Source organism: Zootoca vivipara, chromosome 9 (genome assembly GCF_963506605.1).
Source record: "Zootoca vivipara chromosome 9, rZooViv1.1, whole genome shotgun sequence".
In the NCBI taxonomy this organism is placed as follows: Eukaryota; Metazoa; Chordata; class Lepidosauria; order Squamata; family Lacertidae; genus Zootoca; species Zootoca vivipara.
Window position 1 is genome coordinate 36,968,636 of NC_083284.1, and position 22,514 is coordinate 36,991,149.

At 40.4% G+C, this 22,514-nt stretch overlaps 2 protein-coding genes and 1 pseudogene across 2 annotated transcripts in view; 2 read left to right on the top strand and 1 right to left on the bottom strand.

Moving 5' to 3' along the window:
• ABCE1 (ATP binding cassette subfamily E member 1) lies at positions 1 to 18,709 on the top strand. The gene is made up of 18 exons (XM_035112461.2): positions 1 to 159; positions 5,551 to 5,725; positions 5,950 to 6,035; positions 6,663 to 6,760; positions 8,426 to 8,543; positions 10,259 to 10,396; positions 10,956 to 11,025; positions 11,961 to 12,057; positions 13,430 to 13,519; positions 14,363 to 14,484; positions 14,923 to 15,144; positions 16,432 to 16,491; positions 16,578 to 16,636; positions 16,736 to 16,846; positions 16,937 to 17,079; positions 17,218 to 17,340; positions 18,010 to 18,121; positions 18,233 to 18,709. Exons 2-18 carry the CDS (start codon positions 5,623 to 5,625, stop codon positions 18,278 to 18,280), a joined length of 1,800 nt encoding a protein of 599 aa, XP_034968352.1. The 5' UTR covers positions 1 to 159; positions 5,551 to 5,622; the 3' UTR covers positions 18,281 to 18,709.
• On the top strand, positions 2,308 to 4,433 carry LOC118083722 (cardiolipin synthase (CMP-forming)-like; annotated as a pseudogene).
• The window catches only part of LOC118083720 (OTU domain-containing protein 4), a 17,342-nt gene continuing 13,354 nt past the window's right edge, over positions 18,527 to 22,514 (bottom strand). The window contains exon 11 of the mRNA XM_035112459.2: positions 18,527 to 22,146. Coding sequence (XP_034968350.2) covers positions 20,971 to 22,146 — 1,176 coding nt within the window. The 3' untranslated portion in view covers positions 18,527 to 20,970. The remainder of the gene's footprint in view (positions 22,147 to 22,514) is intronic.

Below are 22,514 nucleotides of genomic sequence, written 5' to 3' on the forward strand. Positions count from 1 at the left end.
CCAGCTCCTCCTTTTAGGGTGTCGGCCATTTTGGCCGGGTGGCAGTCGGAGCACGTTGTCTCCGAGCCCAGCTGCGAGCCCCGGAGGGGGCCCTTCGCAGCTTCCCCGTTTCCCTCCGTCCCGGACGAGAGGCCTCCCCTTCCCCCCCCTCGCTTCTTGGTAAGTAAAAGCTGTCGGAGAGCGATAACTTGGCGGGCCACCCGCTCCTCCTCTGGGCAGGTGGAGCCGCTTGAGCGGCCGGAGATAAGGCTGGCTGGGCCGCGCGGATTCCCGGCCGGCTTCGGCTGTATGAGGAGCACGCGGGGGGCCCCCGGCCCTTCCAGCTGCCGAATAGGCAGAGCAGGCTCCCGCCTCCCGGGGTTCCTGCCTTTCTTCCTTCCCCTTTAGTTATTCCCCATCTCCACGGGTTGTCGAACCCCTTGGTTCTCCCCGACTCTCCATAATGAATTCGGATCTTCCTTTTCCACGCAGAGGCCTTTGTTTGGGGGCTGGGTGGATTCCACGCTTTGAAAAGGCAAGAAAAAATTGGGGGGCGGGCGGCGGGTTGGCTCCAGCTAAACAGACCCTCCTGGTAAGAAAGGTTAAAACAGTGGTCGACTGTCAAAAGGTGTTTAAATTACTCTTTTTTTCCTCTTGCATGAGCCGCTCGGGTAAGCTTGTCTTAAGTCAAGACCGCCGCATTGTTGGCTGTATCCTCCATCTCCTGTTAAATTCAGTGTCGGTGGCCCTCCATACATATATACCTAAAGAGAGAGGGGGAGTTCCAATCCCTTGGTTTTTAATCTTCCAAGATGTAAGGCCACGTCTGTGCCATTCATTTAAAGCACAGCTGTGGCATTTTAGCAGCCATGGCTTCCAACAAAGAATATTGGGAGCTGTAGTTTTTTTCAGGGTGCAGAGAGTCCTTAGGAGACCCCATATTCCTCTGACAGAGGTCCTAGGAAAGAGGAGCCACTTGTTAAACCACTCACTCGGAAAAGTGTAGCTCTATAAGGGAACAGGCATTTTGTAACAACTCTTTGTATCCATAGCAAACTACAGTTCCCATGGTTCTTTAAGGGAACCCATGACTGCTTTAAATGTATGGTGCGGCAGTAGTATTGACATGAGTAGACTAGTGTCTCTTTTTAACAAAATTAGTTGAGATTGATAAATTGGTCGTCTACTGGTAAATTTGACATGTTGCTGCTGTCTAAAGTTGCTAGAAGGCTATTTACAGTATTACATAGAATCATACAATTGTAGGGTTGGAAGGTACCATAAAAATGTGCTCCTTCTTTATCCCCCCCCCCTGCATTAAGTAATGGCTTAGATAAGGATGGTCCCTCTATGGTTTTCCATTGTAGATTTTAGGATGGTTAGTTGATCTCTGTGTACCTATATGGATGTAGGAGTTGCCTTTTTAAAGTTAAAATAGGTGTGTTCGTCTGTTGAAGCCAAAGCAAGAGAGCTAAGGTATATAAAGTTAACCATTTTTATTGCTAACAGCTGCATAAAATATTCTCACTTATAACTTTGTTCAGCCACATCAGGCAGTACTGAAGGACCTAGAAGACAGAAGGCATTGAGAATTATATCATTTCTTATGACAACAACTATAGGAAAGTGGTCTCCTTCAAAAAATGCTGTGCATAAATAGAAATCCCAACTGAGGTACAAAAACAGGATCTCTGCACTGGGGAGAACTTGGCTTATAGCTGGAGCTTTGCTTCCTTTTCCTGTGTCAGCAGTTCTCTTTGCCAGAAAGACCAGCTTCTTAAACAGCTTATTATTATTGCTATAGCAAAGCTCTCACAGCATACTTCACTCTCTCGCAGCATATGCTAGTCGCTTCTCTCTTTCCTGGCCCTCATGAGGAAAAACTGATATCTTTAAATGAAAAGAGGGGGTGGACTCTAGGAGATTACAGAGGCAGAAAATGGCCTTTCTTTGCATTCCTACAGGGTGGAGCTTTTTGGTCTAACTACTGGCCAAGTATAACATCAAGTAGAATATCAGCAAACATGACCCCTGTTCAGAATTAACATAATTTGATGCCTGCAGCTGGGGGCTCCTGAGGGGCACAGGCTGTGGGCCCCAGCAAAGCCTCTGGCACCAGATTCCTCTCCCGGGTGCCACTCATGGCCGCTGCCTACCCTCGCCTGCTGCTGCGCCCGCTGGGCTCCTGGCAGCTGCTCACCTCGGCCTGGCCCAGGTGCTCCACCCGAGGGCCCGGGCAGCCACGATGCAAGCTACAGGGTCGGAGCCGGAGGTGGCCCACAAAAAACACAAGAGCACGGTGCTAGGAAAGCGAGGCCTTCCCACTGATACACCAAACTGTATTAAAACTCTTGGACAATTCCTAATTTTCTCTCAATGGCAAGGATTGGTCTGGCACCAGTTCTGGGCTACTTGATTGTTAAAGAAAATTTCAGTATTGCATTGGGTGTATTTACTCTGGCTGGAATAACAGATTTGTTGGATGGCTTTATTGCATGAAACTGGGCCAACCAAAAATCTGCTTTAGGAAGTGCTCTGGACCCTCTGGCTGATAAAGTTGTTATCAGTGTCCTGTACATTGGCCTGACTTGTGCAAATCTTATTCCAGTTCCTCTTTCATCTATGGTCATTTTAAGGGACATTGCATTAATTGCTGCTGTTTTTTATGTGCAATACAGAACTGTTCCTCCACTAAGAACACTTAGATATTTTAATCCATGTTATGCCACTGCTCAGTTAAAGCCAACATTTATCAGCAGGATGAACACAGTAGTACAGCTCATCTTAGTGGCAGCTTCTTTAGCAGCTCCTGTTTTTAATTATGTGGACAGTGTATCTTCAGACCTTATGGTGCATCACAGCTTTCACAGTGACTGCATCTGCTTACAGTTACTAGCTGGTCGAAAAACAAGAGTGAGTTGCTGACTTCCTATTTGGTTTGTGTTGGGATGGCATTGCCTGCATAATATTTGGACTATGGATAAAGAACACTTCTTTTGATAGCTTTGTCTCAGTGGAAACCATGTCTTCACATTGAAGCTAATCAGAAGTTAAAATGAAGTTTTGATCATGTCAATATGTATAATTTTCAATGCACTTTTTCAATTTGTTGCAAATAAAATGTTTTACCTTAATGCAATTTTTTTAAAAGAATTAATATAATTGAAGTAATAGTGTTTTTCCACCACACTGAGGCATTTGCTGTGTAAGTAGAAGGTTGGGTTGTCTGTTTTAAAGGCAAGTCTATTAATGTATGTGATATGATGAGGATGGACAACTTTGTATTACATTACGGTGACCATTCTGTTTTCCAGACTGTGGTTCAAGGTATTCTGCTGTGCAAACAGCTTTATTATAGAGCCTACCTAGCAGGGTAGCACTGTGGTGTGTGGCGCTGTGGGTTAAATAACAGAGCCTATGGCTTGCCAATCAGAAGGTCGGCGGTTCAAATCCCCATGACAGGGTGAGCTCCCGTTGCTCAGTCGGTCCCTGCTCCTGCCAACCTAGCAGTTCGAAAGCACATCAAAGTGCAAGTAGATAAATAGGTACCGCTACAACGGGAAGGTAAATGGTGTTTCCGTGTGCTGCTCTGGTCGCCAGAAGCGACTTAGTCATGCTGGCCACCTGACCTGGAAGCTGTACGCCGGCTCCCTCGGCCAATAATGCGAGATGAGCGCCGCAACCCCAGAGTCAGTCACGACTGGACCTAATGGTCAGGGGTCCCTTTACCTTTACCTAGCAATAAGAATTTTCCAGTAATAGAGAACATGCACTGGGGTGTAGCATTCTGTATAAAGAACACTTTCATATATTTGCATGAAGGATGTGAGAGGAGAATAAGATAGAATATCTTTGTTTATCTGAAAACATTTATCTGAAAGTTTAGACAGATCTCTATAACTCCTTATTCCTCTCTGGCTCAGAAGTGTGCTCTTCAGTGGTATTTCTTATTTTTTCATGAAATAGTCATTGTCCCATTGGGATTCTATTCCTTAATTTCCTTTCTCTCTGTCTTTTTAATCTTCCATCCTATTTCATTGTTGTATTACTTAGCCATGTGTTATATTTGTGGTATGTCCTGTTGTCATGTCTGGTCTGTTATGTTTTTGATTATGTAACTACTTCTGTAAAGAGCTTACTCAAAAAGATCTTTACAAGCATTCATATTGTATTGTTATGCTGAACATACTTAAAGACGTATCCCCTTATCTGGACAGTAGTGTTCTGCACAGTGTACTTTCATGGTATTATCATGCCAATCTCTGGTTGGGCCCAAATTCTAAGGCATTTTTTAAATAAAAGATTTCACTAGAAAATTGTCTATTCTGCTCACCTAGTTATTGCAATACCTGATTTTCAGGACAGTACACTTGCAGCTAAAGATCATGGCACTAAAAGCATGCTAGTATTGGATTTACCTTATAATTTTGTAGCGTCCAACTCAGAGGTAGGAAGCAGAGATAATGAGGCAGTTTTGCAGGAGGCATTGTCAGAGATAATGAGGCAGTTTTGCAGGAGGCAAAAGCATGATGTTCTTGAAGGCAGCATATTCCCAGTCATCTTGCTGTTAAGTCCTTACTAGTTCAAGTGTTAATGTAAATTTGGTTATACATGAAACTGAATTTATCAATCCATGGTAGTAAAGAAGCTTGTAATATTGATGGGTGGAGCCAGAGACTTGCTTCCATTGCTAGGAGATAATGCCTTTGTCATTCAGTATGTATCACTAGTCTTTCACAGCATCAAAATGACTCACCAATTACCACAATGAATTTTTAAAGTGGAGAATAAAATTACTGTGGTGTATATAAGCATGCATGAATAAAAAACATAAGAGAGCTCTTTATGTTTCCTTGGATAAAAATACTTTCCAGAAATAATTTGTCACTTTGCATGAAGAAGTAACTAGAAGTATGTGTACAGTCAAGCAGTATGCACATTTTATCTTGTGTATGTATACACACACACATTTCATCAGCTCCGCAGGTTGGTTTTGATATATTTTCTTGACACTTTGTTGTATATAAGTTGAAGTATTAAAATATGGCAGGATAGGTCCTATCTTTGAAATATGCATAAGGAAGGTAACCTGGTTTTTCTCTTTCATTGCATTTCTCTGTCTCTGTAGTTTTCCATATAAAAACTGGATCTTCTGTCAATGTTTTATTTTGGACCAGTATGGGACTTTATTGGTTTACAGAAATGTCCCTATTGTGGCATCTCTTCAAAGTATCTTAGTGAAATTTGTTCCTTGTCTGTCACAACCAGCTGAATAAATATTGGGAACTTGAGCAGGATGGGAATCCATGACCCTCCAAATGTTGTTGGGAGTCTTAACTCCCATTATCGCTGACTATTGCTCATGCTAGCTGGGGCAGGTATGAGTTGGAGGGCGACACATTCCCAGTTTCTAGACTTTGCCCACAATGATTGCTTGTCAAAATGAGAACCCATGCCTGAGTTTAATGAACATGCTTGATATTGGACTGCACTTCTTATATCATTATATAACATACTCCAATCATGTGCTTTCTCACTTTTTTATTAATCATTCTATTTGTTTCCACATAGAACTTGAATTATCCAATTCCATTGTTTTGGAATCTCTAGTCTGTGTATCTACGTAATTCTAAGTTCATCACGATGGCTGATAAGCTAACAAGAATTGCTATTGTGAGCCATGACAAGTGTAAGCCAAAGAAATGCCGCCAAGAGTGCAAGAAGAGCTGCCCTGTGGTTCGAATGGGTAAGGAACTCAAAACACTTAATACAAAACTCTGTTAAAATTAAAACAAGCTGAATGTTTCACTTACTGGTTTGTAGACTACAGAGTCAGATTTTTAAGTATCCATGACTATTTGAGGTTTAAGTCACAAATTGATGCTACTGCATGGTTTCTAGATCATATTCCATACTAATGCTTTCAATAAGACCTGCGTGTCTAACCTTTTTAATATTCCTTTTCACCAGGGAAGCTGTGCATAGAAGTGACATCACAGTGCAAAATAGCATGGATTTCTGAAACATTGTGCATTGGTTGTGGTATTTGCATAAAGGTAAAGATTACGTCTAGTAATAATAATTGAAATCTGTTTAAAACATATGTCACATTAGAGCTGTTTGGACATGGGTGATCATCTCCCCATCCCACCTCCATACATTGAGAATTTTGGGCACATGTGCTCGTCACTGCACGTCCCCTTCCTCCCAGACATTCAAATAAACATGGCTAGTGACGTCCCCATGGCTTCACCTTGCATGTACCATTGTAAACTCTGAAAACCCCACTGTGGCCTGGTTCACACAGTACATTAATCCATAGTTAAACTGGTTTAATTAGAACAAGTGGTGTGCTGGTAAATGTTACTGAAATAACATGTTTTGCTGCTCTCACCCACCCACTGTGCTGTTGGAAAATACGTTGTGCTCTCACTTGTCTTTTTTTCTTTTTGGTCTCCTGACAAAGTTTAAGAGGGAAACCAAGGTTTGTTCTTGGTTTGCTTCTCAAGGTTTGTATGTAAGTCTAGGTTCAGATGGCAAATCAGACCATGGCTTGTTTCCTGAAAACATAGTAGGATAGGGGCAGCAAATACAAGTGGAAAACAGTTTTATTCCAATACTATACTTGGTTTCTGTTTTGTTTATTTGTTGTAACGTAAAAGCTTATTTTATTTGTGTTACAGAAATGTCCTTTTGGAGCCTTGTCCATTGTTAACTTGCCTAGCAACCTGGAGAAAGAAACAACACACAGATACTGTGCCAATGCCTTCAAACTTCACAGGTATCAACTCTGCTACAATCCCTGAAAAGTTGTTAATATAAATTATTATCATTATTTGTTAATCACCTTCCACTTTCCTTCAAGGCAGTGTACAAAATAAAATAATAACAGCTGTTAAAAAGTTAACGGGGGAAAACCAGGATTTGAATTTTAAACCATACAGAATGGACACCCATGCCAGCTGGTAAAGCTTATCACACACACAAAATGTATTCAGTTGTTTCCAGAAAGTGCAGATAGTGGGTGCCTATCATATTTTGAAAGGAATGCTGTTCCACAGAATGGGGCAGTCACACTGAAAGCTGTAGTCAAAATCACTGTGGAGTGGGCTTCTGATATTTGGGGACTTTGAGGAAAAACTCTTCTACAGATTGCAGTGGCCTGGGAATATAAGGTAGTTTCTCAAGTGATATGGTCCTGAGCTGCATAGGGCCTTACATGTTAATACCAAAACCTCGATGTTGGCTCAGTTGCAGATTGGCAGCCAGTGCAAGCAAGATGCTATGTGCTAGCAGTCATTTACCCTCACAAACAACCTAGGAATCTCTGGGAGTGAAGGTGTTTACTTCATTGTCATTCTCTGTGACGTGAGCTAAACATATATGGCTTCATTGCTTACCTGGTACAGAACTTTTTAAAGAAGGGTCTGTTTTCATTGTTGCTTTGTAAATTAAGTAAAACTTGACATTTGTTCACAGCTACCTTCATGGAGTGAAGGAGAATTTTCCTTGAGCTAAATGACTGTACCAAGGGGTGCATAATTAATGTAGGATTGCCACAGTCTTCTGCACTTGCTTTTTATACAGTGCTAACACTGCGAGTCTTCAGAAAACAATAAAAAGAAGAACTTGGTGCAGCCATATACGAACCAGTCCTTGAGTTACTGGTTTTTAAAATGGGTCAACAGTATTATACTGCTCCACCAGAAGCTTTGTGCTAGGCCACTGCAAGCAAACAGTTCAACCACCTTCTGAAGGGCATGAAGCTGCTTTCTTCCTGTAGGATGTACCCAATAGTGCAGGCTGCATTTAGATCTCTGTGCTTTATGAATAGTGTAAGGACAGCTTTCTTCACAGCAATATAATATTGTATAGAATGACCTATAGGTTTAGAACAGAGTTTTCCAAACTTTTCATGTTGGTGACACACTTTTTAGACATGTATCATTTTATGACATGGTTATTCAGTTTTACTAGCAAACGGGAGGTTAAACTAACCCCTAATAAGAGTGTTTGCATGACACACCTACACATGGCAGCTGACACACTAACATGTTGTGACACACTGTTTGGAAAGCTCTGGTTTAGAAGAAAGAAGCCATTCCTTCCAAGATAGGAGTACAAACAAGTGTGGTCTCTGTGTGTGTGTGCACATAGGACTTATGGCGAAAAGTCTTCCCTTCTGAATTATTCTCCTTGGTAAATGTGTCTTGTTTGCCTTTGTAAAGCAATTAAATGATAGTGTATATAATTTTAAATTCCAGAGCAAATAGATACTGTATCACTTTAGATATCATTAATTATATTTCCTTATTTCTGATTAAAATGATGCACATAATGGGGTTGAGAGAGGAAAGCATGTTGAATTAACACCTAAGTTCTCTCTTGCTGTAGATGAGGCTGTGTCCGTTTATTGTTGTGTAAACTGTTGGATTACTTTATGAAGGTTGCCTATTCCACGTCCAGGAGAGGTGCTGGGGTTGGTTGGAACCAATGGTATTGGAAAGTCAACTGCCTTGAAAATCTTAGCAGGAAAACAGAAGCCAAACCTTGGAAAATATGATGTATGTATTTTAAATATATGCCAAATGTGATTTCCTAATAACCTTTGAAACTGCATTTTGCAGTTCTTGTGCAAGTGAAAACGAGTAGTGCTTGCTAGACTGGCAGCATTACTTTGCCCCAATAAATAAAATCTATATAGCCTTTTAACCATTAGGAAGTTCACAAATATGTATGCTAAGAGATATACAAACTTCTTTCACGTGAGGATGTTAACCATCATTTTCCTGTTGGACCAAGAAGTCAATGGGTGGGGAAAGGAGGCTGTTGAAAGGACGAGCATTGTAAAGCAGCAGTGATGACAGGTGTTGCCATAAGCATCTTTCCACTCTATTGCTATTGGTCTTTTTTATTTTATGCATTATTATGCCATTCTGTGTTACGAACACAGAAACTTAGGGTGTTGCTTTATACCAAATCAGACCATCTGACTTACACTAACTGGCAACAGCAGTCAAGGGTTTCTGGCAGAAGTCTCTTCCCAGCCCTAGCTGGAGGTGCAGGGGATTGAACTTGGGACCTTTTGCATGCAATGTATGTGCTCTACTACCAAAATACATTTCCTATTCCAATCCCCCTTTCCAGCTGTGAATTCACTTGCATTCACATCCCACATAAACACTTCGTGGTTCTTGCCTTGTGTAGTAGTATTTTGTGAAAACTTTAAACCCCCAAGCTTGAATTGATATACTATACTTTTGGGGGGGGGAGCGGGGGGAATCCTTGCGTACCTCCATTATACCTCCATTAAAGGTTTTTAATCCTAGATTTCTGTGACGGAATGCATAAGTAAGCAGTAGGTTCAGGCATCTCGGTTCTGACTACTTGACCTGATTGATGTTAAAGTTAGGTTTTTATACAAAGAATTGGTTGCCTACAAGTAGCTGTAATGACTTGCTAGCTGTATTCTATGCAAGCTGGACAAGTTAAATTTAGTCCTGCGTGATTTGCTTCAAACTAGCTTCTCAAAAATACCACCTGACAATTTATCTGATGTAAAAAAGAACAGAGCTGTAAGCGGCTGCTGCTGCTACTGCTTTATGAAGCACATGATAGACACATTTGTGAGTCACATTACACCATAGCTAATAGTTTAGCATGAATGTGAAGATTACACCTGTTTTTCTTCTCTCCTAGCATGAGTGGGAGTGAAAACCATAATCCCTAGCTTCCAGTTACAACTGAAAGGGAATTGTGATTTCTTTAGTTCTAAACAACCCATGTTCAAGAATAAATCTTGGCATCGCATCATGGCTTGTTTGGAGTGCAATAAACCATGATCTCTGGTTCGGACCTAACACTTAGGTCACATATTTTGCTTTATTCCTTACATTAGAGGAGTTGAAACAAAATAAAAAAAACTCCTTCCAGTAGCACCTTAGAGACCAACTAAGTTTGTTATTGGTATGAGCTTTCGTGTGCATGCACACTTCTTCAGATACGAAGACCAACACAGCTACCTACTTCTATCTAGAATTAGAGGAGTTGTGCTTTGTTCCTTATGCTAGGGGACTAGAAAACAGGGAACCGCTTGTACATTCAATGTAAAGTGTTTACTGCGGACTACTGGGGTGTGATTACAGCCAGTGTTGCTCTAGGAGGCCACTGCTCCTTCATGAACAGTTCAAACATTTTCTCAAAATGCCATTCGAAGTATTCTTATCCTTAGACGTGTTTCCATACCTCTCAAGTGTTTATTTGAAATACTTTTGGATAGGATCCTCCTGACTGGCAAGAAATCCTGACTTACTTTCGAGGATCTGAGTTGCAGAACTATTTCACCAAGATCTTGGAAGATGACCTCAAGGCCATCATTAAGCCCCAGTATGTGGACCAGATCCCTAAAGCTGCTAAGGTGAGTAAGCTTGTTAGCTAAGGCTACAGTCCTAAATTCCCTTATCTTGGAGTAAACCTCGTTGAATTCAGTAGGACTTGGTTCTGAGTAGACATGGCTAGGGTTGTGCTGTAAAGTAGGATTGGGGGGGGGGGGAGAAACAGGCTGGTTTTCTGTATGGGGTAAAGGTAAAGGACCCCTGGATGGTTAAGTCCAGTCAAAGGCGACTGGGTGCTCATCTTGCTTCAGACCGAGGGAGCCAGTGTTTGTCCACAGACAGCTTTCCAGATCATGTGGCCAGCATGACTAAATGCTTTTGGCACACAGAGGACTGTGATGAGTGCCAGAGCGCATGGAAACGCCATTTCCCTTCCTGCCATAGTGGTACCTGTTTATCTACTTGCACTGGTGTGCTTTCAAACTGCTAGGTTGGCAGAAGCTGGGACGGAGCAATGGGAGCTCACCCTGTTCTGTATGAAAGATATAAGGCAGAGTTTTAGTCAAGTGCAGATTACAATTTTAGTACAGTATCTTATATCGTGGCTTAAGTAAAGTCCTGGTTGTCATCTTATCGTGACAGGGAACAGTGGGCACTATATTGGACAGGAAAGATGAAACTGGCACACAGACTATTGTATGTCAGCAGCTTGGTAAGTGATGTTTTTATACAAAGTTTTAAAATAATCTGCGTAATTAGTCCTAAAAGCTTTCTGTTTTCTTTTTTAAATTGAAACTTCTTTCATAAACCTTAAACTTTTAAATTCACATTCAGCATTATATTTTTTAATATTTAAGAAAGTTTATAGACTGCTTAGTGCAGAATGGTGATTAATATTAGTTACTTATGAAATATTTTAGGCTTTCTTTGTAAAAGTATACTATCATGTGCATCTTGCCCTTCTGTCCCAGTAATAGGACTTAAGCTAAAAATTGCTTGGGTCCAGACTAAGTTAGTCATGCTGTAGACCCATTGAAATCAGTTGGACTTAGTCGTGAACAACTTCACTTTTTCCACTGGTATTGATAGTCTGAATCCATCTCAATCACAATAAAACCAATTAATAATACAGTAGCCATAAAATAAATGCCACAGAATTACCTAATGGAGGCCCAAATTAAAAACACCAACACAAGAGGTTATTGAAAAAGGCACGTTTTCACCTTTTTATGAACAATATGGGAATATGATGGAACCCTATGGGCTAAAGACCACAGGGAAGAGCAGTAGTCCCTCACCGCTGCCTTGCCAGAGTCTACTTTCTAGGAATGAACAAAACCATTCATAAAAAATTATGTCTCGAGGTTCATTCCAAAAAGGTCATCCAGAGGGATGCTAGTATAGCTGAAGCCATAGTTGCATCCGCCAACACTTAACTTCATTTGCAGAGGGCATCAGTTCATTTTGGGACTTGTACATGTTGTGCAGTGGACACTGTTGATGCAACCCAAGTTAATGTGTGGAGTTACTTATTGATATGAATGGTGAAGTTCTTGCGTAGAAACTAATATATTTAAGTATAACCAGTTGACACGTTAGCATATTTTGTACGTACAGTACTTGGTTGTGAGAAAAATATATTTGCAGATTTGTCTCATCTGAGGGAAAGAAACGTTGAAGATCTATCAGGAGGAGAACTTCAGAGATTTGCCTGTGCTGTGGTTTGCATTCAAAAAGCTGACATGTATGTAGCAATTTGGCTTTTAATAGTGACTTCAGTAACTTTGCTAATTTTAGAATATTGTTTGTGACTTGAGTTGTACGCATAATTTTCACTTACCAAATTAACTTCACGTCTTTTACTGACTAGGGTTTATAAACTCTGTGAAATCTAGTGTTGTGCAAGTAGAGCTGTCTTTCAGCCCATCACAACCACCAAACTTGCTCTGGAGAATCACTTGACCCGCCAGAGCAGATCTTGAGGGTTTACAGGAGAGGAGAGAAGTCCTGTTGTACAACAATATCATCATCATGATTTATTATTTATATGCCACCCACCTGGCTGTGTTACCCCAGCCACTCCGGGCGGCTTCCAAGAAATGAAAACAAAATGAGACATTGAATATTAAAAACTTCCCTGTACAGGGTTGCCTTCAGATATATGAGTAGAAGCCTGTTCCCCCTCATGTCCACACCATTGGATACAACCTTGTTATGTTAAGACTGAAGACTTTGGCAAGAGTCCATAATAGTCACATAACCATTTCTATTACAAATTATTTTATGCAGCGTTTTGACAAGAGAGTATTCAAATTTTAGCATTCAGCATGCTTTAAACTTGTATTTATAACCAGGGATGCTATGTTCATGGGAACCAATCTTTTCTGCAGACAACATAGGGACTGAAATACTTGTTGTGACTTAACATGAGTGTTCACTTTCTAGCAAGGAAGCTCACATGGAGTTGTCCATGTATAACATTGAAAAGACATTTTTCACAACTTATTGGGGGAATTCTTTGAGTGAAACCAGACAGATAACTGGGTCCAACCTCTGTGCTAGCCCAGTGGGTTATCACTGTTTTGTGTGATACTGTGGCAGAAGAACAAGGCACCAAATGACAGAGCATGGTTGAGGAGGAGGAGGTGGTGGGGCTATTAAGCCTTTGAGAAATGGGACATGGCAACAGAATATTGTATCCTCACCCCTTAACAGGAGTACTGGTATTCAGGATTCCAGCCTGCCATGCCCTCCAGGGTATTAGAAGCTGTGTAAAGGGTTCAAAGGGGCCAATTCATTCCTCTACATAACACACATTTTCTTTTTTCTCTTTACTAACATGACGTTTCATCCCTCAAGGCTCATTTCCCATTTGCTTGTTTTCAGCTTTTTGCTCCCTTGGGGTTTTTAAAAAAGACTTTCTGTACTTCTGCATACCTTTAGGTGCACCTGATGGTGCTGGCATATCCCTCTTGTTTCTCAACAATCCCTTTTTGGGCTCCATTCTTATTGGTTCTCAGTTCATTAGAGAGAAATAGGATTTAGGGAAGGATTGGTGGTCTGTTAAATTTGAGGAACATAAAACCTGTCCGTCCCCGCTTTTTTTCTTGCGATAGCTTCATGTTTGATGAGCCCTCCAGCTACCTGGATGTTAAGCAGCGTCTGAAGGCTGCCATTACTATTCGATCTCTAATAAATCCTGACCGGTAAGTAATGTAATGATAAATAGCGGTACTATTACTCAAGCCTCATAATGCTGATTACATGTGAAAATTTTCATATGAGAGATATGTACTTGGAGGCGGGATGTTTAGTATCCTTACTTATAGTTCTTATTGCCTGTGTTTAATATTGGTTTACTGCGTAGGTTTCCTTCAGATCTGCAGTTAGAAGGTGATACATAATTAAATTAGTAATAATACTAATTGTTCATAGTATTATCCTGCCCACTAGTGCCTGAATTCATACCAGGTTTTGTGATTTCAACCAAAACCGATGCCAGTATGCCTTATCTTAAGCACTTACTTAGTGATGCAGAGTCTGAGGATGCTACTGTTTGTTCTTAGTTTTACTGTAGAAACAGTAGGGGTGGACATTGCTTGCTCCTGGATAATATCCCACTTATATCTGATGAAGTGTGCATGCACACAAAAGCTCATACCTATGACAAACTTAGTTGGTCTCTAAGGTGCTACTGGAAGGAATTTTATTATTTTTTGTTTCGACTACGTCAGACCAACATGGCTACCTACCTGTAACAACCACTCATATCTATTATTTTTTGTTTTACATTTCTCTTACTGCATCTACTTTTGTAATTTATTGGGTAAAGTGGAGAATAAACTGAAACTGACATTCTTTGACTTTAATATCGGCAACTAAAATAACGGCAACTAGATTTTCAATATTTTCAATTTACCATTTTGCTTAAAATGAACTATGAAATGGTACCATGTAGTAGCAGAAAATATTCATGCTGTCATATTTTTGCTTGAATCTAAAAACAGAAGAAAACTAATTCAACTGTCTTTTTGTTTTTGTTTTTTCAGGTATATTATAGTTGTGGAACATGACCTGAGTGTGCTCGATTATTTGTCTGACTTCATCTGCTGCTTATACGGTGTGCCAAGTGCTTATGGTGTTGTCACTATGCCTTTTAGTGTAAGAGAAGGTAACTATATTTTAAATCAACTTTCTCTTCTTCCTCAATTATGTGTTCTTCCTACAAAATAGTTATGTGTGATGTAAACAATTTGATATCTTTAGTGTGCGTGGGTTTGGTTTTTTTACAAATACTTCCTAAATGCTCTCAGGCTTCTCATACTTAAAAAGTAGGTCACATTAGACAAATTACTGAGCTGGGTTAGCTCTTGCCTTTACCAATATATAGTTATTTCCATCTATATAGTTCTATTCACTTCATTCCTCATCTGTTTCATCTCAGTACCATGAAAGTAATATGACATGCATTTCCAAGTGAAGAGCAGACCCTGAGTACCCCTAAATAGAGATGAGTCCTATTTTTGGGTTGTCTGTTGTTGTTCTGTCATGTTGGTGATTTATGCCTGGTTTAGGTGCTCTTTACTAATGGTGATTTATCTTCCTACAGGGATAAACATTTTCTTGGATGGCTATGTTCCAACAGAAAACCTAAGGTTCCGAGATGCATCTCTTGTTTTTAAGGTGGCAGAGACAGCTAACGAAGAAGAGGTCAAGAAGATGTGCATGTATAAATATCCCGGAATGAGAAAAAAGATGGGGGAATTTGAGCTGTCAATCGTTGCTGGAGAATTCACTGACTCTGAAATAATGGTGATGCTGGGAGAAAATGGTGAGTGTATTTCAACTGGAGAATTCATTGTGATCTGTTTTTCAGGGGTTAAGTCCAAAGGCTGTGTCAGAGTGAAAGGATATTACTTGCTTATCCCAGTTGGTAAAGTTGGGGCACATCCAATGTCATTTAATATTTACCCTTCTGAATCCAAATTGATGCAAATAGAGGACATAGCAAATCTCTCCAGGAACAGCGTTTGGTTGTTTCCTGGCCTCATCCAAATTAATTGCAATATTTTAAAACCGTTTTTAAAAAGTTTCAAATGTCTCGGTGGATACCAGCAAAAGAAATGAATAGACTGAAAACCATCATTTAAAAATGAATGGCAAGTGGCTAGTCCCGTCCCCCCCAACTTGGATCAAGATGTAAGCGGCTTCTCTTATTTTCTGCTTGTTTCACTACTTTGTGAACATTGATACTTAGCTGCAGGAAGATAGTCGCACTATACATGCCTGAAATACCTTTATTCAACCAAGCATGGACTCAGTTCTCTAAAGTTTTGAAAGTCTTGCATGGGCCCAGAAACCGATTTATGACTTCTAAAGTAAAAAAAAATCCATCACATTAGAACTGGGCCTAGAAGAGAACTGAGAGCTTGTGCACCTTGTGACCACCTGCTGTTAAATGACAGTCAAATCAACTGCATTCCACACCAACTGAGCCTTCTTACCATCCTGCATATTAGCCCCACGTAGAACACATAATAGTAGATTAGGAATGCTGCATCAGTTCATAATAAACAGGCAAGTAAAAACAACACTGAACCCGTGTTTTTTTTAAAAAGAATTATTAGCATTCTGCTCTTAGAAAAAAAAATTAGTGTAGCAGTGATGGAAGCATTTGTACATCACGGTGTACTATAGTTAATATTTTACCCCAATTGTATCCATTAGTGCCAGAGGTGGGGTACAAACCATGATCTCCAGCTTAGTGATATACCCAAACCTGGAGATCATGGTTTGTTTTATTCCAGACAAACCTCAGTATAGATTCTGGTTTATGGAACAAGAACAAACCATAAACTCCAGTTTAGGTGTAACATTTCGCCACAGATTGTGGTTTTCTCCCCTATACTTGTGGAGATGAGGGAACTGGTTACAGTTAGTGCGTTCATGATAAAGCATGAACTATAGTTTACTGAAATAAGCAAACTGGACCTATATGGTGCCTTTAGATCTGTTCCCCAAAGCTTTGCCAATTTTATTATATGCAGATTTATGTTTTAACGACTAGCCATAAACTATGCCTTGCTAATTTTGATTTTATATATTTTTAATCTTACAGGAACTGGAAAAACGACATTCATTCGTATGCTTGCTGGGAGACTGACACCTGATGATAAAAGTAATGTTTTGTGTATTTATATAACATATTTAAAACTTTAATTTTGGTTTTAATTACTGTGACTACATATGTCGTCTCTCTTACAGGTGAAGTACCAGTTTTAAATGTTAGTTATAAGCCGCAGAAGATTAGTCCTAAGTCTACTGTAAGTGTTTGTTTCATGTTTTCACTTTCTAAGTAATGGGAATGACAGAGTAAGAATGAGGGGAACTGAACTAAACAAAGTGTGAACTTATTTTGATAGGGAAGTGTACGTCAGCTACTTCATGAAAAGATTCGAGATGCCTATACACACCCCCAGTTTGTGACTGATGTAATGAAACCTCTACAGATTGAAAATATCATTGATCAAGAGGTATTTATCACCCATGTGATACCATGTTTTGTAGTTAATGGGTCCCTTCCCTCTTACACCAAGTGATTTTTTAAATATTGCTTCTACCAGGTGCAAACATTGTCTGGTGGTGAGTTGCAGCGGGTTGCTCTTGCCCTCTGTCTTGGCAAGCCAGCTGATGTCTACTTGATTGATGAACCTTCTGCATACCTAGACTCAGAACAACGTCTGATGGCAGCTAGAGTTGTCAAACGGTAACCTGGGTAGTGTGGATAGGGAAAGAGGGGTGCATGTCTGCAAATGTTTCATTTGATATTTGAAGGTAGTTTAACTTTTAAAAAAAACATTTTATAAATTGCAAAAGCCTCATTGATTTTCCCCTTTCATTTCAGTTTCATTCTCCATGCTAAAAAAACTGCCTTTGTGGTAGAGCACGACTTCATCATGGCTACCTACCTTGCAGATCGTGTCATTGTCTTTGATGGCATTCCATCCAGGTGCACAGTGGCAAACAGGTAATATACAGCATGGGGGGAGTATTGTAGTGCAGTTTTGAGGCTTATGTTCCTATGGCAACAGGATCTGCTTCTGCATTTGGATCCTTCTACTCTGGGAAGGAGCCACAATATTTGTTCAATCCCTGTGGTGTTCATGTTTGCTTTGTGTTGATGTCATATTATTGCATGGAATTGTTGTGAAGCAATCAGAGTAAGGGCAGTACTTCCTGGCACTGGAGTCTTGTAGGTGTTGTGTTTACTGGGTGAATGAGCCTATCAGTTTATGCCATTTATCCCCCAGTTTATGTGGGAATCATAAAATTGTAGGGTTGGAAGGGACTTACGAGTCCAGCCCCCTGCAATTCAAGAATCTCAACACGTCCCCCATCCAGTTGGAAACTATAATGGACCCTTGTTAGCTTTGCAAATGTACTAGCAGTTTTATTGTTTCACCACTAGGGAACCAATATTGCAAAGCTGGAAAGGGAGTAATGTTAACAATGGATGTGATTTAAGAGGCCAAGATGATTTCCTAGTGCATTGTGTTCCTAGCAAAAGTAAAAGAGAGGACCCTTTAATGGAAGTCCAGGAAAAAGAGATTGCACTCTTGCCTCTCCAGACTATGCAGGTTTACAAGACCATTAAAAGCACTTTTGAGAAAGTAATATACACCTGCTTTCTTCACAGTCCTCAAACTCTTTTGGCCGGCATGAATAAGTTCTTGTCTCAGCTTGAGATTACTTTCAGAAGAGATCCAAACAATTACAGACCAAGAATAAACAAACTCAATTCAATCAAGGTAAGAATTCTAAGCTTTCTTCAAATCTGTCGTACAAGGAAAAAAATGTATCTGGAATGCTGTTTGATTAAGCAGGGGTAAGGTTTCTAATGGTATTTTTTTTTCTAACAGGATGTGGAACAGAAGAAAAGTGGAAACTACTTTTTCTTGGATGATTAAATGAAGAGTTGATCATCAGTTTATAAAAATGAAAACTTTGTTATATGAAATGCAATCAGGTTTTAAAATATTTCTCATTCCAGAGGTTAAAATAGAATGTTACTGTCATGTAACATCTACTGCCCAGTAGCAGTGTCAGAGCACCACTTTTTGTGCCTGCTAAGGCCATCTTTTAATGTAATATTTCAAAGCAGAGACAGCTGAAGTGACCGTACCAAGATACTATGTACTTTTTCCACAATGGGGATATTTTGGTTCAAACCTAACTTATTAATGTACCAAATGCTGACATGTTTCCAATTTTAAGTCTTTGAGCTGTTTTCTGTACAAGATGGTTTACAAAAAGTCAAGATATAGAAATTGCTTATTTTAAAAGATTGACTCTCTGTAAATGAGGGTTTCATAAATAAATGTCATCTAAATCTACAATTATTGTTTGAATGTCAGTGATCAGATTGCAAAGGCTTAAACATGCATAGTCCTTGACAAGCAAGATCACTCATGAGTTGTTAGTCTAGTTTCTCCCTTGAGGTTCTGTGACTAATGCATTAAACTAATTCCAGTATATAAGTCATTGTAATGAGAAAAGACCGTCCTGAACATTAGTCTCCTAGTCCCATTTGATCCCTCTACCTTTGGATTACGGAGCTGGTACACATGTACTTGCTTTCATGTTTAAAAGTTATTTGCATTTTCTCCTTTCATAGGGTCTATATATTAAATCTGGAAAGGTTCACAACAGAGAGCCCTATAGGGTTCTGCAAGGCCCGTGTAATTGTGTCTTATCACATGTTATATTAACACAGCTAGTGCACCAATAGGGGTGAAGTCAAACTATTGGAGTGTTACAGCACTTGCTGTGGCTAGAGACCAATGCAGGAGAGAAATATTTTATTGAAGCTGGGGGCAGCTGAAGGCATCCATTTTCACTGTTACATGTGTACCATTACATTTCTTCTCTCTGTGCTCTCCCAGCAGTCATTTCTCCTCTGGTCTCTAAGCACTGAGGTTATCTGCAGAGGATTCCCACATAGCGGGGTTAATGTCGTCAGCCTTCATGTCACATTTGCAGGCTATAATAGTTTGTCTGGCAGCAGGCCTGCTGCCAGCTCCCAAAGAGCACATTCTTGGGAATCCTGCCATCTTCCATTCTGTGCCCATGACCAAGCCAACGTAAACGTCACTGAGACAGAAGTGCAAACATACTGGGAATATGAGCTTGGCAGAGTACATCTTTGTTTCGGGGGAGGGTGGGAGAAAATACCATATGCTCTGCCAATCCCAACTATTCCTGTTTTTTTTTTAAACTAGGTATTAAGCTTTAGTTGCAAAGTTGTTGTAAGCTAAACTTTACTCAGCTTCCTAGTCTACACTTGAGTTTCAGTTACCTAGTTATCAAGTAGATGTTTAAAAACCACTCACACCATATAAAAAAATTCAGAAAAACAAAACTTTTTTAATTATAGCATACATCAGAAGGGTATTCATAAACAGTATCATTCAAGTCTCCCGATGGAAATTATACAATCTCTTGGACACAAAATAGTAGTAGCCATCACCTTCTCCACTGATATGCACACACAAATATACACAGTCCAACTTTACAGAGGGAAAAAATGGAGCACATATTTCAGTGCTTTGTAAGGCAAAAGAAAGCAACCAGATTGATAGTGTAAGTTAGAAATTTCCCACTCAAAGATGGGCAACCAGGCTTTATATATATATATATATATTATATATAGGCAGAAAGGAGGCTTTAAAAAAAGGCAAGAACAAACAATACAAACATTTCCACAGTGTAAAGGGGCAGAGGAGGCTTAACAGCAACTCACTGCCTAAGCTTAAACAGAAAAGGGAAGCTTAGATCTAGCCCATGCATTTCTCACGTAGCAAGTGTTTCAAGGATTTGTCAGTGCAAAAGTATCTTAAAAGTTCTGTTGTAACAGTTGCAAAACTATTTTGGAAATGCACAGCATCTACTTTTGTCGAGGGTACACAGTCGGCATAGGCACCATTACAATCATACCAGTGTTAAGACTGCCTGGAAGAATTCACCACAACTTCCTACCAGTTTATACACGAGTATTCTCGATTGCTTTTTACAAGTTCAAGAAATGCTTTATAAAATTAAAAAATATTTTTTTACCCTATGAGTAAGACACTATCAACCACCTAGGACACACAAGGATAGTTGACTACCATATGTGGCATCCTGAAGCAAAACGCAACCTCACATGTTCAAGTTTCACAGATTATTGAGATGAAAGGCCTTTGGATTGGAAGCACATCGAAGTCAACTGTCCAGGAAGCTACAAGTGTTTAGACCCAAGATGCAGTATGCGAGGACATACATTCTATTTGGTTCAACATTCTTCACTGTCATCTGTCAAAATACCCAACCGTAGTAGGTTTCCATTGTAGCCACTTTTTTCTATTATAAATTCCAAAGAAAAAGTCCAAACACCAAACCTATCTTTCAATATTTTAAACACAATCGTTTATAATAGTTTTCTGAATTTAAATAAACCAACTAGCATTTATTTTTTAATTTCCAAGTGTTATTTAACACTCATGAGGTTATTCCCCTTGGGCCTCACATCACTCTTCAAAGAAAACAAAGGGGAAACCTTTGGGCACATTTCAGCTGTCAACATTCATGTGCATGTTGACGTCTTCTGGAAGAAGTACTCTTAAGGCAGCTGCTGCCCACGATAGCCATCTCCCATGTTTGCTCTTCTTCTGTCATTCCGATATGGCCTTCCTCTATAATTGCGATGATACTGAAAGCCATCATCTCTGCTTCTGCTGTGTGGTCCCCTCCAGGTTTCTTCATTTCTTGAGTAATTGTATCCCCCCCGTCCAAGAGGGTAGCCCCATTCACCTCTAGGCCTTCTGCCACCTCCATACGTTTGGTTATAAAACTGTTTTGACCGGCCACTCCTCAGCATATCACACACTTCATGCTCATCTTCAGAACTCTCTTCCCTTGGCCTTTGTACCCGACAATCCTCCAGGCCTGCACTGGCTTGGTCATTCTTCTCTTTATGGCTAAAAGCAGAGTTTTTCAATTCTCTTTTTGGTGTTGACACCACCTGTCTTCTGCTGTCCTGCATCTCTGTGGATGGGTTTTGGAGTAGAGACTCTGCTTGTGTAGCAGATGGCGCAGCAGGACAAGCCTGCTTCTCCCTAGGCACTCTGGTTGAGGTTTTATTTAGAACATTACAGTCACTCTTTGGAGTGGCTGCAGAGAGAGGTAAGCCTTGGATGCTGTTTTCACTCCTTGCCTTCTGAAACGACTCGGCATATCCCGTCGCTGCAGCAAGGCTCTCCTTAGGCAAGCCAGCATCAGCTCTCTTGTCCACAGGGGGCACAACCACTTGTCTCACCCCAGAATTGTCAACATAGCCCTGAACAGGATACCCATACCAAAGTTGAGAGTACATTGGTGCAACAGGAACAGGTCCTAGAAATTGATTCTGCCCAAACGGAGGTTGTGGGAACATGCTTTGGCCCCCGAAGGACTCGTCGTATTCAGCAGGAAGGCCTTGCCCTAGATTCTCAGACTCTACACAGACAAGTCCTTGGCTTTCAGGCACTTGAGCAGCAGGTATGAAGAGGGGCACAGATGGAGGCCGGGTGTCAGTCTGTGGACTCTGGCCATTCATTCCAACTTCATTCTGCCCAGGCAAGTGTCCGTCTATTCGGGCAGCTTCATTTCCATTCTGAGATAAAGAAACCTCTTGCATCCAAGGGTTGTGGGAATACACTGCCAGGGACACCTTTGGGTACATTCGGCAGGCTGTTAGGCAAGCCTGATGAAGAGGGTACAGATACGAGTGAGGGGCCCACATGGGGCAACTGTACGCCTGCAGAAACGCAAACAAGGAAAACTTGGGTGAACCTTCATCACACGAAAAATCCTCAATCTAGTTTTTCAAGTTCTTATTTTTCATGCCTAAAGCAGTATGTTGGTTAACATCATCCAGTTACAGTTATAATGTGCATAGGTTATTTTCCCTAATGCATGACACCTCAATAGGATATCATTACATTAACTCACTTTACTAAGCTAAAGGTGTCCCCTTATAAAGTAGCCCCCACATATTGGCAAACCTTCCTAAACAGGGTTAAGGTTTTTCTTCGGGTCTCCCAGAAGCACTCTTAAGAAGAAGGATTTGATATCCCGCTTTATCACTACCCAAAGGAGTCTCAAAGTGGCTAACATTCTCCTTTC

Bases quoted from the DNA above. Each gene is read 5' to 3' on its own strand.
- ABCE1 (XM_035112461.2), top strand. From the start codon at position 5,623: ATGGCTGATAAGCTAACAAGAATTGCTATTGTGAGCCATGACAAGTGT. The intron at 10,397-10,955 runs GTGAGTAAGCTT...TTATCGTGACAG, and splicing joins AGATCCCTAAAGCTGCTAAG to GGAACAGTGGGCACTATATT. The intron at 14,485-14,922 runs GTAACTATATTT...ATCTTCCTACAG, and splicing joins GCCTTTTAGTGTAAGAGAAG to GGATAAACATTTTCTTGGAT.